The following is a 16,764-nucleotide window of genomic DNA, read 5'->3' on the forward strand; positions in this document are numbered from 1 at the left end:
TTTNTATCTCCGCCGGGTGCGGTGGCTCCCAGCACTTTTAGGAGGCCAAGGCGGGCGGATCATTTGAGGTCAGGAGCTTGAGACCGGCCTCGCCAACATGGTGAAACCTCGTCTCTACTAAAAATACAAAAATTAGCTGGGCATGGTGGCAGGCACCTGTAATCCCAGCTACTCGGGAGGCTGAGACGGGAGAATCGCTTGAACCCATGAGGCAGATGGAGGTTGCTGCACGCCGTCGTGCCCTTGCACTCCAGCCTGGGTGACAGAGCAAGATTCTGTCTCAGAAAAAAAACAAATAAATAAAAAATAATAATGTCGATCTCGCTGCAAACAAATTGCTGCACGTTTCAACATATCCCACATCCCCTGATCCCAATGCAGTGAGTGGCAGAGCTGGCCCTGCCCCACTGGGTGTCCTAAACCCCGCCCATCAACCCGACCCCCTACGGCTCCCAGAACCAATCAGCGGCGACGCCGCCGGGTTACCAAGGCGTAGGAGGCACCCACGCAACTGAACACCTGAGGAGCCGCACAGCATCACCGCCCCCACTCGTGGTCCCCAACTCCCGGGAGGAGACCGCACAGAGGAAGGGGGCGCGCCACACCGCATCCCCGCCGCCAACTCCCCCTTCCCCACTGCCCGGCAGAAACCCCCCATATCCACCCCGCGAAGACCAGCCCCTTTCGGCATCCCACTGCCTTATCCTTAGCCCCCACCCCGCCCTCATGCCAGACATTGAGCCCCCAATACTCTGCCTAAACTCAATTCCCCTTGCACACTTACACCTCTCTCACCTCCACAAACTTCACCCGCTGCCTGGCCCCATCCCCTCCTCTAGGCATATCCTAAGTGCTCAGTAACTGCTGATGGAATAAATCCCACACCCGTGCCCGCTCCACACGGCCTCCTTGACCCCAGCTGCCCGTCACTTGTCCCCCAGATGGCCACGGAATTCTGGGCTCCCCCTCCCCTCTTCTCTGCAGAACCTCCCACTCCACATATTCCAGCCCAACCCTCATGCTACATTCCCCAGAAAGCAGCCCCCTCTCTCCCGTCCAAAGCCCCTTCATTCCATCCTGCTCTCCCAGATTTTGGGGCAGGGAGGCAGCCGCACTCTCCTCCCTACACCAGCCAACCACGGTCTCCTAGGGCTCCCGCATATTGAACTTCAATGCACCCCGCTATTCCACCTGCATTCTTCCCGCATATTTGCTCAAGGTTCTGCTCCACACACCCCACTTTCAGCCTGTATTCCATCACCCCCATATTTCACCTGGATTCTGTTCCCTCCCAAATTGCTTGTAACCCCACCCCCCACCCCACTCCACCCCACACACATTTTCCACTTCTCTTCCCTTTGGAGAGCCCTCTCTGAACAACCCCTCCTCCCCACTGACCCCACCACCGCCGCCACTTCTAGGATTCCCAGACCCTGAGCCCCCTCTCCCCTCCCGCCGCTGACCCTGTCCCTCTACCTGCATCCTCCATCCTTGCTTCGGAATGACCAGTGGCTCATCCTGGTGGCTGATTTCATTCCAGTCCTGAGCCTCTCCCAGCTCCTCTTCTCAGCCTCTGCCTCCTTCCTGACCTCACGCATCCCAGCGGTGCCTTTGAGGCCCCGCCCTCACCAACCCATGACGTCACCACCCCATCCCTGCGAGCACTGTGCGGCTGCCCCCCAGGCCCCATCCTGGCCCACACACCTGACCCAGTTCTCGGGCCTCTTGACATCACGGCGCCGGCACATTTAAACTCAGTGTTTCAGCCCCCAGGTCTCTCCCTCTCATCATTCACTAGGATGACCCCTTTCCTCTCCAGTGTTACATCACCACCCCTGGCTCCACCTTCCAAATGGCTCTCCCCGATAGCTCACAGATTTCACAGCTCTTACCCCGGGGCCGGAGCTGAAAACTCTCCACGCTGCGCTCACCAAAGACAAATTTACATCACTACCTCCCATACCAGACATGGGCAAATCACTGCCCTTGGCAGCCCCCACCTGACGGCTGTTTCCTCACACTCTGCAGCTCCCCACCACCACCAACACATATTCCAGCCCAGCCATACCCTAGCTGGGCTCTCCCCTGCAGCAGACCTCCACCCCACATTCACACGTGTGGCCTGTCCTGGATGACCCCCTTCCCGATCCCATTCTGACCTCACCTCCCCACCACGTGGGTGAATTGAGGCTGGATAGAACTACCCCTTCACTGCCCCGGAATACAGACCAAAGCCTTCCACATTGTCCCCATGGAATGTAGAGACAGAAAAGCCCTCTGGGGAACCAAGCAATGAAATCTCTACAGTGCACACTGCGGCACCCCAGTTCCCCCTGGGGCATCCAGACTCCCTCTCCCACTGTCTCTCAAAGGCGTTTTGCCTTAGATAAGAACCATGCACACTTACTAACCCAATGAATGACTCACCCTAAATTCTGCTCTCTGGTAGGTATTATGACCATCCCCATTATATAGAGGATAAAACTGAGGCTTGTCTAGGATCCCACAAAGAAGGACAGAAACATGTGTCCTCCTTCCCCTTACCCAGCTGCCCTTCCCTGACCACCTCCTGTTTCCTCCCAGAACTAACCCAAATGCGGCCTCACACCTTAAGCATAGCACATGCTGCACGCTGGGTACTTCTGAGTTCAGATTCCAGCTGCCTTTATCCTTCGTGTGTCCTTGGGCAAAGCACTTGCCCTCTCTGGGTCTTCTCCCATCAGTAAAGTGGGATAATAAGAGCTCCTACCTTATAGGGTTGTTGTGGAATTAAATTATTTAATATATATAAGGTGCTTCAAGCAGTGTTTGGCACTCCCTGTTACCATCTGTGTGATCTGTTGATTATCTGACAACCCAGGAGCCCCTGAGGGCAGAGCCATTTTAATCAATCTTGTATCGTCAGGGACTGCTTGTGAACTTAATGGGAGATGCCAGGAAATGGGGTTCTAGGCAGTGGGGATACAGCCAAGGTTTTCTCCCCTCAGCTCATTCCCTGTCATCCTCCAGGTCTCAGCTCCAATCCCCTCTTCTGCACTGCAGGAAGCCCTCCCTGACTCCCAGGCTGGGTCAGGAGGTGTCTCAATCACCACAGTGGCCCCAGCAAACTCTGAACCAGCCTAACAGTGTTTCTCACCGTGATGGCCAAGGAACATAATCCTTACCACAAGTGCTTATGAAAATGCAGCTTCCAGGCCAGGCGCGGTGGCTCAAGCCTGTAATACCAGCACTTTGGGAGGCCGAGACCTCCTGATCACGAGGTCAGGAGATCGAGACCATCCTGGCGAACACGGTGAAACCCCGTCTCTACTAAAAAATACAAAAAACTAGCCGGGCGAGGTGGCGGGCGCCTGTAGTCCCAGCTACTCGGGAGGCTGAGGCAGGAGAATGGCTTAAACCCGGGAGGCGGAGCTTGCAGTGAGCTGAGATCCGGCCACTGCACTCCAGCCTGGGCGACAGAGCAAGACTCCGTCTCAAAAAAAAAAAAAGAAAAAAGAAAATGCAGCTTCCTAGGTCAAGTCCCAACATACACAAGCAGAAACCCTGGGGGGTGGGCCCAGGAATCTACATTTCCTCCAAGTTCCTTCAGACACTAAAGGTTCCTTCTGCCCTTGGGCACCACAATCTGTCCAGTTTATTTCCCCACCTCTGACCCCACCACCCCACACAGGACCCTCCTAGTTCAGCAACCCTGCCCCATACCACAGGGAGACCCCGAAGGATGGTGAGGATGGCACAGGAGAAGCAACACTTTTTAAACACCATGTGCTCTTCTAGGTGCCAGGTTCCATATTCACATGGAGTCAGACACTCTAGTGGGGAGGTCCAAGAAGCCCAGTGGATATAAACCAACAATAATTGATGTGAGGGCCAGGCGCGGTGGCTCACGCCTGTAATCCCAGCACTTTGGGAGGCTGAGGAGGGCAGATCACTTGAGGTCAGGAGTTTGAAACCAGTCTGACCAAGATAGTGAAACGGCATCTTTACTAAAATTACAAAAAATAGCCAGGCATGGTGGTGTACGCCTGTAGTTCCAGCTACTTGGGAGGCTGAAACAGGAGAATCACTTGAACCTGGGAGGTGTAGGTTGAGTGAGCTGAGATGGTGGCACTGCACTCCAGCCTGGGTGACAGAGGGAGACTCCATCTCAAAAAATAATAATAAGCTGGGCGCGGTGGCTCACGCCTGTAATCCCAGCACTTTGGGAGGCCGAGACGGGCGGATCACGAGGTCAGGAGATCGAGACCATCCTGGCTAACACGGTGAAACCCCGTCTCTACTAAAATACAAAAAATTAGCCAGGCATGGTGGCAGGTGCCTGTAGCCCCAGCTACTCAGGAGGGTGAGGCAGGAGAATGGCGTGAACCTGGGAGGCAGAGCTTGCAGTGAGCTGAGATCACACCACTGCACTCCAGCCTGGGCGACAGCAAGACTCCATTTCAAATAATAATAATAATAATAATAATAATAATAATAATAATACTAGGCCCGGTGCTGTGGCTCACACCTGTAATCCCAGCACTTTGGGAGGCTGAGCTGGGCGAATCAACTGAGGTCAGGAGTTCGAGACCACCCTGGCCAACGTGGCAAAATCCCGTCTCTACTAAAAATGTAAAAATGAGCTGGGCATGGTGGCATACACCTGTAATCCCAGCTAGTTGGGAGGCTGAGGCAGGAGAATCACTTGAACCCAGGAAGTGGAGGCTACGGCTACCATGAGCTGAGATTACGCCACTGCACTCAAGCCTGGGTGACCGAGCAAGAGTCTGTCTCAAAAATAATACTAATAATAATCTATGTCAGGTAGTTGTGTTATGAACAAAAATAAAACCAAGTGAGGGGCCACACGGTGACAGGAGTTATTTTAGCTTGAGTAGTCAACAAGTGCCTGACTGTGAAGCTGACATCTGAACGGAGACCTGAAAGAGGTGTGGGAGAAGCCACGTAGACACCTGAGAAGACCTGATTCAGAAGGAGAGGACAGCAAGTACAAAGACCCTGAGGTGGCAGTGCGTTCGGGGACAGCGAGTACAAAGGCCCTGAGATGGCAGTGTGTTCGTTATGTTCAAAGGACAGCAAGGAGGCCAGGGTGGCTGCAGCAGAGTGAGCCAGGGGACTGAGAGAGGTGATGGGAGTTGAGGGGAGGGAGAAGGAGGAAACCAATAGGTCGGGGCCTCGTGGATATGGTGAACACTTTTGCAGTGTAAGGTGGGAGCCAGGACAGGGTTGGAAAGGAGGAGCAACCTGACCTGACTTCTGTTCTACTAGGATCCCCCTAATAGTGAGAGGCAGGGAGCCCACCTGGAAGGCCACTGCAATAGACCAGGTAAGAGCAGGGGACAACTTAGGCCAGAGTGGTAGCAAAGGAGCTGGTGAGGCATGGTTGGATTCTGGATGTGTTTTGAAAACAGAGCTAATGGGATCTGCTAGACCACATATAAGTGAGACAAAAGGGAGGAGTGAAGAACACTCCAAGCTAGGCGGGCACCATGGCTCACACCTGTAATCCCAACACTGTGGGAGGCTGAGGCGAGTGGATCGCCTGAGGTCAGGAGTTCGAGACCAGCCTGGCCAACTTAGTGAAACCCTGTCTCTACTAAAAATACAAACAATTGGCGGGCGCCTGTAATTCCCTTGAACCCGGCAAGCGGAGGTTGCAGTGAGCCGAGATGGCGCCATTGCACTCCAGCCTGGGCAACAAGAGCAAAACTCTGTCTCAAAACAAAGAGAACACTCCAAGCTTCTTGATTTTAGTACCTGGCAGGATGAATGTGCCGCCAACTGGGTTTGGAGGTTGAAAGGAAACAACCTCAAGTTTGGTTTGGGACAAGTTTATGTCTGAATGTCAGATGAACTTCCAAATAGAGAAGAGTCGGCCATGGTATGAGTCTGGAGTTCGGGGCAGAGATCCAGGCTGGAAATACACAGCTGGGAGTTCTCATCAGATAAAGAGGGTGAAGCTAGCCAATGGTATATAGACAGAGATGAGGTCATTCTACCGATGATGAAGCTGAGGCACAGAAGGGTTAAACAACTCGCCCAAAGCCACAGATCAGTGGCAGAACCAGGATTCAAATTCGGGATTCAACCCAGCGCCAGAGCCCACACTCTTAACCATCAGCAGAGTAAGTTTAAGAGTTAATTCACCTAAAACACTTGGCAGGTGCACAGCACGTAGTAAACGCCACAGGCATAATAGGGCTTCACATCTCTTTAAAGTACATCCTTATTCCTGGAGGTCTCCTTCCCTCCCTTCCTCAATATTTTCTTCCCACGACTTTCACCCAAATCAAAGCTTGTAAATCACAGTGCGCTATAATGACCCCCTGCCTTAAAACCTCCTACTAAATCGCCACACTGCATTTCAAGGGCATCTGTATATTCTACCATCTGCTGTCTCCTGCTTTACAACTTTTCCCATTGAAGACCCTCCTGCGATATACAGATCACCCCCAACTCACATGCTGCTCTCAGTCTCACAACACCTCCATCAAGCACCTACCCTTGTTAAAGGGCACCCTCCCTCCTGATTCCGACAAGGCCGGGTCAGCTGCCCACCGCAGACCACTCTCCCCAGAGAGAACCCCTCCCTCCCCCAAGACCTCCACCACGGCCTGCGCACCCGCCACTCCCGCTGCCTCTCACCTTCTCCACTGGCAACCCTCCTCGCGAGCGGTTCAACTGACGAAGCTCCAGCCCCGCCCCAGGATCCGGCGTTCTCGCTCCTGATTGGTCACGGCTTACAAGCAGCCAAGTTTCCATTAGCCAAAAGAGACACCCGTCACTCTGTCCCGCCCCAGAGGAGAACCCGCCCTCCAAAGCTTCCAATTGGCTAACTTGGAAGAGGCGTTCCGAACCATTTTGAGGGAAGCACCTACCGTCGGGCTCTTCTCTAATCACTACTGGTTAATAATGCTGCCAGTCATACAAAAGGGTTGTTCCCCAGAGTGGAAGGGAAAGAATCCCGGAAGCAGCCCCTTGGCTCCGTTTATTACCCGCTAAGGGAGAGTAGGCCGCGCCCACGTGGTGGGGAGGGCCTGGAAGGGAGAGCCGGGTGTGCATGCGCCTGGGGAGATAGTGGCCGCGGCTCCGGAAACTGGGGAGTGGTCTCAGCATAAAGACAGATTGAGATTTGTCATCGCTCGGTGCATTCCAAACCTGCACTAAGCATTTTGCGGGCCTTGGCTTGCTTGAACTTTATAATTAGCCCTGCAGAGTTGTCATGATTTCCATTTTACCACTAAGAAAACTGTCTCAGAGGGGTACAGCCACTAGCCCGGGATCACACGGCTTTTGAACGACCCATATTTTAAACCAATCAGTCATGAACTGGAAGGATCCAGCTAAAGGAACTGAGCGCGGGGATGGGGGAGGAGAGACCTCTTTAAGAAAGGAAAATACAGTTTAAAGAAAAAAAAAATACTGTATGACATGAAAGTTTACTTAGAATATGAAATAATAACAAATTACATATTTAAAAGAGCCAAATACCACAAACATTGCAAAATCCCAAAGGATAACGTAATGTTTTTATTAATTTTCTGCCTGACACACCTCTGTGACGTTTCCTACTTTTTCAGCTGCATGTTTCACAATATCCTTGTCTACAAAGAGAAAAGTAAATTATCTTTCCTCTAGCGTGGTTGATGGAACTTTTAAAAAATTGATTATAATTTAGAACAAGTTTCAGCTTCACAAATCAGTATTGGTGATGTTATCTAAATCTTTTGGAAATCTGGAAAAACTTTTGGCCTGGCGCGGTGGCTCACGCCTGTAATCCCAGCACTTTGCGATTTGCCGCGGCAGGTGAATCACGAGGTCAGGAGTTCGAGACCAGCCTGACCAACATGGTGAAACCTTGTCTCTACTAAAAATACAAAAAAATTAGCTGGGTGCAGTGGCGAACGCCTGTAATCCCAGCTACTCAGTAGACTGAGGCAGGAGAATCGCTTGAACTCGGGAGGCGGAGGTTGCAGTAAGCCAAGATCGTGCCACTGCATGCCAGCCTGGGCAACAGAGTGAGATGCCATCTCAAAAAAAAAAAAAGAAAAAAAAGAAAAGAAAAAGGAAAACTTTCATAAAGTTTCGTTCATATATTAACTATGTTTTGGAAAATGTTTCCACAGACTAATTTCTGCCTTAATGCTTTCAATTTTTTGTTTGTTTGTTTGTTTGTTTGTTTGTTTAGACAGGGTCTCGCTTCATCGCAGGGCTGGAGAGCAGTGGGATGTTCATGGCTTACTGCAGCCTTGAACTCCTGAGCTGAAGTGATCCTCCTGCCTCCTTCCTTCCTGTAGCTGGTACTACAGGCACACGCCATCAAATCTGGCTAATTTTTTTTTTTAATTTGTTTTTAGTAGAAACAGGATTTCACTATGTTGCCCAGGCTGGTCTTGAACTCTTGAGCTCAAGCAATCCTCCCACCTCAGCCTCCCAAAATGCTGGGATTACAGGTGTGAGCCACCACGTAGTCTTCTTTTCAATTCTTGACACTTCTATTACACAGATGCTTCTGGAATGAGCCGCTAAAAGACACATTTATGCCATTAGTAGGCTGTGGCCTCGCATCTAGTGAGTTAGTACCTTACACAATAGAAGCATTCCGGGAAACCATTTCTACACCATGACAACTAATCAGGTGGTTTAAGTATCCAAGAAGTATCTATGACCCACATAAAAATATCCCTCTAAGCCCAATCTTAATGTATTCTCACTTCACCTTCCCCTTAGCTAAATCCCATAAATGCCTGCACTCCAGCCTGAGTGACAGAGCAAGACTATGTCTCTAAGAAAATAATTAATCAATAAATAACAATTTTTTTTAAAAAGGCACATGGATTAGAATCTCAAGGCTTTCCCTTACCAGCTGTGAGACCTCCCACAAGTCATGCCTCTTCTGGGAACTTCACTTTCTTCGTCTGTAAGTGGAGTTCAATTCATTTCTTAACTTATTTCTTCACTCACTTGTCAGGCCATTTATTGGGCACCTGCTATGTTCCAGGCACTTTTCTGGGTGCTGGAGTAGAAACATCTGGTAACAAACAGGAAAAGATCATACCCTAGTGAAAGGAAGGCAAACAATAGCATATAGTAAAGAAATAGGCTGGGCGCGGTGGCTCACGCCTGTAATCCCAACACTTTGGGAGGTCAAGGCAGGCGGATCACCTGATGTCAGGAGTTCAAGACCAGCCTGGCCAACATGGCAAAACCCCGTCTCTACTAAAAATACAAAACTTAGCTGGGCATGGCAGTGCATGCCTGTAATCCCAGCTACTTGGGAGGCTGAGGCAGGAGAATTGCTTGAACCCGGGAGGCAGAGGTTGCAGTGAGCCGAGATTGGGCCACTATGCTCCAGACTGGGCCACAAAGCGAGACTCCATCTCAAAAAAAAGAAAAAAAGAAATGTCCGGGTCTGGGGTGATAAGTGCCACAGAGAAAATAAAGCAGAGTGAAGAGGCTGGAACCAGGGGTTGCAGGGGCAGGAAGGTGTCTCAGAAAAGCTGACTTAGAGCAGATACCTGATGCAAGTGAATGAGCCAGGAATTTTTTATTCATTTACTTATTTTGGAGATGGAGTCTCACTCTGTCGCCCAGGCTGGAGTGCAGTGGCGCCCTGGCTCCCTGCACCCTCTGCCTCCCAAGGTCAAGCAATTCTCCTGCCTCAGCCTCCCGAGTAGCTGGGATTACAGGTGCCCACCATACGGCCCAGGTAATTTTTTTGTATTTTCAGTAGAGACGGGGTTTCACCATGTTGGCCAGGCTGCTCTCGAACTCCTGAGCTCATGTGATCCACCTGCATTGGGCTCCCAAAGTGATGGGATTACAGATGTGAGGCACCGCTCCTGGCCAAGCCACCCTTGAGGGTACCAAGATGGCGCGTTCCAAGGAGATGAGACAGTGAGTACAAAGGCCCTGCAGTGGGAGCATGCCCGGTGTTTCTAAGAAACAGCAAGGACGTCAATATTGAGTGCATGGAGTGTGATAGAAGATGATGTCTGGGAGGATGCCTGAGACCAGGTTATATAAGGCCTTGTAGGCCCTTGTGAGGCCTTTTGTTTTACTCTGAGTGAGGTGGGAGCCATTGAAGGTATCAGGCAGAGAGGACATAATTTTACTCTGTCTTTTTTTTTTTTTTTTTTTGAGACAGAGTCTCACTTTGTCACCCAGGCTGGAGTGCAGTGGCTCCATATCGGCTCACTGAAGCCTCAGCCTCCCTGGTTCAAGCGATCCTCCTGCCTCAACCCTCCAAGTAGAGCGGGATTACAAGCATGTACCACCACACCTGGCTAACTTTTGTATTGTTAGTAGAGACGAGGTTTCGCCATGTTACCCAGGCTGGTCTGGAATGCCTGAGTTCAAGCAGTCCACCCGCCTCAGCCTCCCAAAATACTAGGATTACAGGGGTGAGGCCCACCGCCTGGCCTACTCATGTCTTAAATGATCATGATGGTGGCTGCATTAAGAATAGGCTGTTAGCTACTCGGGAGATAGAGGCAGGTGGATTGTTTGAGAACAGGAGTTCAACACTGCACTCCAGCCTGGGAAAGTGAGTGAGAACCGATCTCTAAAATTAAAAATTTAAATTAAAAAAACTTAGGCTGTTAAAATAATTTGGACATGGAAAACAGCCAGTTTCTCAGAAAGTTAAATAGAATTAACACATGACCCAGCAATTACACTCCTAGGTATATACCTGAGAATTAAAAACTGGTGTTCAAATAGTGAATGTTCATAACAGCGTTATTCACAATCTCTAAAAGGCGGAAACAACCCAAATGTCCATAAATCAATGAGCAGATAAGTCCAGCTGCGGTGGCACACCTGTAATCCCAGCACTTTGGGAGGCCGGGGCGGGCTGATCACCTGAGGTCAGAAGTTCGAGACCAGCGTGGCCAACATAGCAAAACCATGTTAGTCTCTACTAAAAATACAAAATTAGCCAGGCGTGGAGTTGCATGCCTGTAATCCCAGCTACTCAGGAGGCTGAGGCAGGAGAATTGCTTGAATCCGGGACGTGGAGGTCGCGGTGAGCCAAGATCGTGCTACTGCACTCCAGCCTGGGTGACAGAGCAAGACTCCATCTCAAAAACAAAAGAAAAAGAGAAAAGAAATGAAGTGCTGATAGATGCTACAACATGGATAAACCTTGAAAACATGATACTAAGTGAAAGAAGCCAAACACAAAAGGTCACATAGTGTATGATTCCATTTATATGAAGTGTCCAGAAGAGGCAAGTCCATAGAGACAGAAAATAGTGTTGTGGTGCCAGGGGTTGGGGGAAGAAGCGAATGGGTAATCACTGCTTAATGGGTGTGAGGTCTTCTTTGGGGGTGATGAAATGTTTTGGAACTAGATGGAGGTGATGATTGCACAACATTATGAATGCACTAAATGCCACTGAATTGCTCACTTTAAAATGGTTAATTTTCTGTTAATGTGAATTTCCCCTCAATAAAAAAAATTAAGCAACAGATTAAAAAAACATTAGAATGAGAGGTGATGGTGGCTTCCACGAGGGTGGTGACAGCGGAGGTGGTGAGAAGTGGTTAGAATCTATTCTGAAGGTAGAGCTGACAGAATTTGCTGATGGATTGAGTGTTGGGAGGAAGAGAAAGAGAAGAGTCAAAAATGATTGTAAGTTTCCTGGAGTGCAATGGCGCGACTTCGGCTCACTGCAACCTCCGCCTCCCGGGTTCAAGCGATTCTCCTGCCTCAGCCTCCAGAGTAGCTGGGATTACAGGCGCCCGCCACCATGCCTGGCTAATTTTTTGCATTTTTAGTAGAGTCAGGGTTTCACCATGTTGGCCAGGCTGGTCTTGAACTCCTGACCTCAGGTGTTCCACCCACCTCAGCCTCCCAAAGTGATGGAATTACAGGCGTGAACCACCACGCCTAGCCAACTCTAAGATTTTTGATCTGAAAAGATGCCAAGATGAGATTTCCATTTATTGACATTAGATGAATTGTAGGTACGGGGAGACAGGAGGAGAATGTGAATCAGAAATGTGGTTTTGGACATGTTGAGGTACCCAGTAGACTTCCCAGTGGAAATGTTGAGAGTACGGGTGAATACGAGTCTGAGTTGAGGGATAAGATCCAACCTAGATTGATTGATTTGGGAGTCCATCACCAAAAGAGTGAGTGTAGAGAGAAAGGAGAAGAGAATCAAGAACTGAGCCCTACGGCCCTCCAATGTTTAAAGACTCCAAGGATGGGGAAGACTGCAGAGGAGGAGCCACTAGGGCCAGAAGGGAAGTCTTGAGAGTGGAGTCTCCTGGAAGCTAAGGGAGAAAATAAATCAAGGAGGAAGGCATGACTGTCAATGAGGAGGGAGTTCAAGTAATATGAGGACAGGCCACTGGGCAACTGAGCCACATAGGGGTCATTGGTAACATCACCAAGAGCTGATTTGGAGCTGGGCATGGTGATTTACACCTGCCATTCCAGCTATTTGGGAGGCTGAGGAGGGAGGATCACTTGAACCTAGGAGTTCAAGACCAGCCTGGGAAACATAGGGAGACTCTGTCTCTACAAAACATTTTAAAAACAGCCAGGCGTGGTGGCACATGCCTGTAGTCTCAGCTACTCACGAGGCTGAGACAGGAGGATCAGTTGGCCCCAGGAGTTCAGGACCAGCCTGGGGAAAAAAAAAACAAAAAAAAAAAAACAGCTGATTTGGCAAAGTCACAGATTTGGAAGGAAAAGGAATCAGAGACACAAGATGAGTACAAATACCTCTGAGGACTGTGTTGTTTTATTTTATTTTATTATGTTATTTTTTGAGACAGAGTCTCACTTGGTTGCCCAGGCTGGAGTGCAGTGGCACGATCTCAGCTCACTGCAACCTCCACCTCCCGGGTTCAAGCCATCCTCCTGACTCAGCCTCCCGAGTAGCTGGGATTACAGGCGCCAGCCACCACACCAAGCTAATCTCTGTATTTTTAGTAGAGATGGGGTTTCACCCATGTTGGCCAGGCTAGTCTTGAACTCCTGGCCTCAAGTGATCTACCAGCCCAGGCAACAATGCAAGATTCCATCTCAAAGAAAAAAAAAAAGAGAGAGAAAAGAAAAAGCAGGTTTGTATTAGAATGTGCTTTGATGCCAATGAGAATGCTCCAGGAGATACTGGGGAATTGATGGTATAGGAGAGAAAGCAGAGGTTTGCTTGACTGATGTCCCTGAGTAGGCGAGAGAGAAGGGGACCAAGTGTACACACATAGAAGTCGGCCTTGGCTGAGAGTGTTTCTGCAGTTAACATGAGAGAGGCAAACAATAGGTCACAGGTAGGTGGGTAGATGTGTTGAAAACCTGCGTAACGGCCAGGTGCGGTGCTCACGCCTGTAATCCCAGCACTTTGGGAGGCCGAGGCAGGTGGATCACAAGGTCAGGAAATCAAGACCATCCTGACCACCATGGTGAAACCCCATCTCTACGAAAAGAAAAGAAAAGAAAAGAAAAGAAAAGAAAAAGAAGAGAAGAGAAGAGAAGAGAAGAGAAGAGAAGAGAAGAGAAGAGAAGAGAAGAAAAGAGCCAGGCATGGTGGCATGCACTTGTAGTCCCAGCTACTCAAGAGGCTGAGGCAGGAGAATCGCTTGAAGCCGGGAGGTGGAGGCTGCACTACGCCGAGATTCCACCACTGCACTCCAGCCTGGGTGACAGAGTGAGACTCCATCTCAAAACAAAAAACAACAACAACAAAAACAAACAAACAAACAACAAAAAAAAAAAAAAAACAAGAAAACCTGAGGAAGTTTCCTAATGGCTTCTCTTCTCTCCAGGAACTAGGAACAGGGTCAAGGGTGAGTGTGAGGATGGAGAAGAGGTGGGCAAGGTTGGAGGAGGGAACCACAGGTAGGAAATAGATTCCCAGGAGGGTGGTAGAGTGAATAGACAGGATTGGGGTTGGCAGGCAGTCCCCAGTCCCCAGGCGAGTAATCGGGAAATTGTGGTGAGCTCAGTCTCACCACTGTATTATGTGTTTTTCTCCAGCCACACTCAGCAGGTGCAGGTGCAGAGTAGGAAAGACCTGGGTGACTGCTGTGTGCCCTGCAGAAGTGCTGCTCTTGGGGATTCGCATGAAAACCTGGCTGTTGGCTGGGTGCGGTGGCTCATGCCTGTAATCCCAACACTTCGGGAGGATCACTTGAGGTCAGGAGTTAGAGTTCAACCTGGCCAATATTGCAAAACCCCGTCTCTACTAAAAATACAAAAATTAGATGGACATGGTGGTGCACACCTGTAGTCCCAGCTACTTGGGAGGCTGAAGCAGGAGCATTGCTTGAACCCCGGAGGCGGAGGTTGCAGTGAGCCGAGATTGCACCACTGCACTATAGCCTGGGCGGCAGAGTAAAACACTGTCTCAAAAAAATAAATAAATAAATAATTGTAAAAACCTGGCTGTGATGGTTATGGTTATAAATGCTTTGATGTGGTAAACAGAGGGACTCTGGAAAGGAGAGGGACCATGGGTCTTACCCTAACCTTTTACAGATGCAGAAACAACCCCAATGAGATCCCTTTCAGGTTTTATACACTCTAAAATGATGTTTTTCTCCCAAATGTAACATGCAATTATTATTATGCTTGGAAAATGTCCCAATAGCTCAACCCATTATGAAATTTATGGAAGAGATGCAGTGGTTCATGTCTATAATTCCAGCCCTTTGAGAGGCTGAGGCAGGCAGATCGTTTGAGCCCAGGAGTTCAAGACCAGCCTGGTTAACATAGTGAGACCCTATCTCTACTAAAAATAAAAAATAAAAAAATTAGCTGGGTGCGGTGGTATGTGCCTGTAGTCCCAGTTACTCAGGAGGCTGCGGCAAGAGGATGTCTTGAACCGGGGAAACTGAGGCTGCAGTGAGCTATGATTGTGCATGCTGCTGCACTCCAGCCTGGGCAACAGAGCAAGACCTCGTCTCGAAAAAAGAAATTTGCAGAGGCAATCAGCAAACATTCCCCAAGCCCTTCTGGATTGCCCTGCCTGAGTATCACAGGTGAGATGATACAGAACATTCGTGAAGCCCTGTGTGTTTTTCCTGCATAGGTTCATGGAGAGGCAGTGAGACGGTTAATTAGCCTGTCTGCCTGGATTTCAATCCCAGCTCTGCTTCTTGCAGTCAACTTCTTCATGTGTCAGTTTTCTCACCTATAAAATGGGGGTGATGGCAGCAGCAGGGACCTCCCAGAGCTTTTAGAGGAAATAAGTGAGTAAATACATACACAGCTTAGCACAGCACACGCCGTGTAGTAAACACATAATGAACGGTGGCTATTATCATTCATTGAATCTTCTTAATAGTTTAGAAGGGATGTACTATTATGATTCCTTTTCTACTGTGTCAGCAATTAAAATATTAAAGTGTTTGGCCCAGGTATGGTGACTCAGGCCTGTAATCCCAGCACTTTGGGTGGCTAAGGCAGGTGCATTGCATGAGCTCAGGAGTTTGAGACCAGCCTGGGCAACATGACAAAACCCCGAGTCTACAAAAAATACAAAAATTAGCTGGGTGTGGTGGTGCGTGCCTGTGGTCCCACCTACTCGGGAGGCTGAGATGGAAGGATTGCTTGAGACAAGGAGGTTGAAGCTGCTGTGAGCTGATATTGCACCACTGCACGCCAGCCTGGGCAACAGAGCAAGACCCTGTCTCCAAAATACTAATATACACACACACACACACACACACACACATATAATATTGAAGGGTTCATGTCGATAGCCTTATACACACACACACACACACACACACACACACACACACACACATCAGTTTGTGATAACTCTGGGTAGAGATGAAGACTGAGGAAACCCAGAGAAGCTAAGCTGATCTGCATAAGAAAGTATCAAGGCTGGGCGTGGTGGCTCAGGCTCAGGCCAGCTCTTCGGGAGGCCGAGGCATGTGGATCACTTGAGATCAGGAGATCGAGATCAGCCTGGCCAACCTGCTGAAACCCCGTCTACTAAAAATACAAAAACATTAGCTGGGTGTGGTTATCCCAGCTACTTGGGAGGCTGAGGTAGGAGAATCACTTGAACCCAGGAGGCAGAGGTTGCAGTGAGCTGAGATCGCACCACTGCACTCCAGCCAGAGTGACAGAGCGAGACTCTATCTCAAAATAAAGGAAAAAAAAAAAAGTATCAAAGCAATACATTCATTCTCTGACATCCAACAGATTGGCAAAAATTAGACAATCTAAGAACACCAAGTTCTGGAGGAACATATGCAAGAATGGATCATTCACCACGGATGGTAGGAGGCCAAATAGGTGCATCCCTTCTGGTGAACAATCCAGCAATACTTTAAGAAATTAAATGTGAGGATGCCTGATGACCCAATTATCACGCTGTCCAACAGGACCGTAAATGAGGTTTGTATGAGGATGTCCATTGAAGTGCAATTTAGGCAGCAAGGAGTTGGAGGCAACTAGATGTCCATCATTAGGGCTGGAGAAGTAGAATATGGAATACACAGTGGAATACTACACAGCAATGTAAAAGAGGGAGAAGCTAACATCAATGTATTGCTCAGTAAATGCCAGATGCTGAATGCTTTAAGATACCCGTTGGGCCGGGTGCAGTGGCTCACGCCTATAATCCCAGCACTTTGGGAGGCCTAGGTGGGCAGATCACGAGGTCAGGAGTTCAAGGCCAGCCTGGTCAATATGGTGAAACCCCATTTCTACTAAAAATTACAAAAATTAGCTGGGCATGGTGGCGCGTGCCTGTAATCCTAGCTACTTGGGATGCTGAGGCAGGAGAATTGCTT

The 16,764-nt window shown here is 49.3% G+C and overlaps 1 protein-coding gene across 5 annotated transcripts in view; it reads right to left on the reverse strand.

The window, feature by feature from the left end:
* CCDC61 (coiled-coil domain containing 61) overlaps positions 1–6,699 on the reverse strand; it is a 27,775-nt gene extending 21,076 nt beyond the window's left edge. The window contains exon 1 of one of the 5 annotated variants that reach the window (XM_017874335.1): positions 6,646–6,699. Coding sequence is in view for 2 of the 5 variants with exons in the window: in XM_017874339.1 (XP_017729828.1) it covers positions 1,477–1,489 (13 nt within the window). In the remaining 3 variants the exon portion in view is untranslated. The other 4 variants (XM_017874337.1, XM_017874338.1, XM_017874339.1 and 1 more) reach the window with 4 other exon arrangements.
* Positions 6,700–16,764: the final 10,065 nt, after the last annotated feature.

This window comes from Rhinopithecus bieti, unplaced genomic scaffold, assembly GCF_001698545.2.
Source record: "Rhinopithecus bieti isolate Rb0 unplaced genomic scaffold, ASM169854v2 scaffold_7888, whole genome shotgun sequence".
In the NCBI taxonomy this organism is placed as follows: domain Eukaryota; kingdom Metazoa; phylum Chordata; class Mammalia; order Primates; family Cercopithecidae; genus Rhinopithecus; species Rhinopithecus bieti.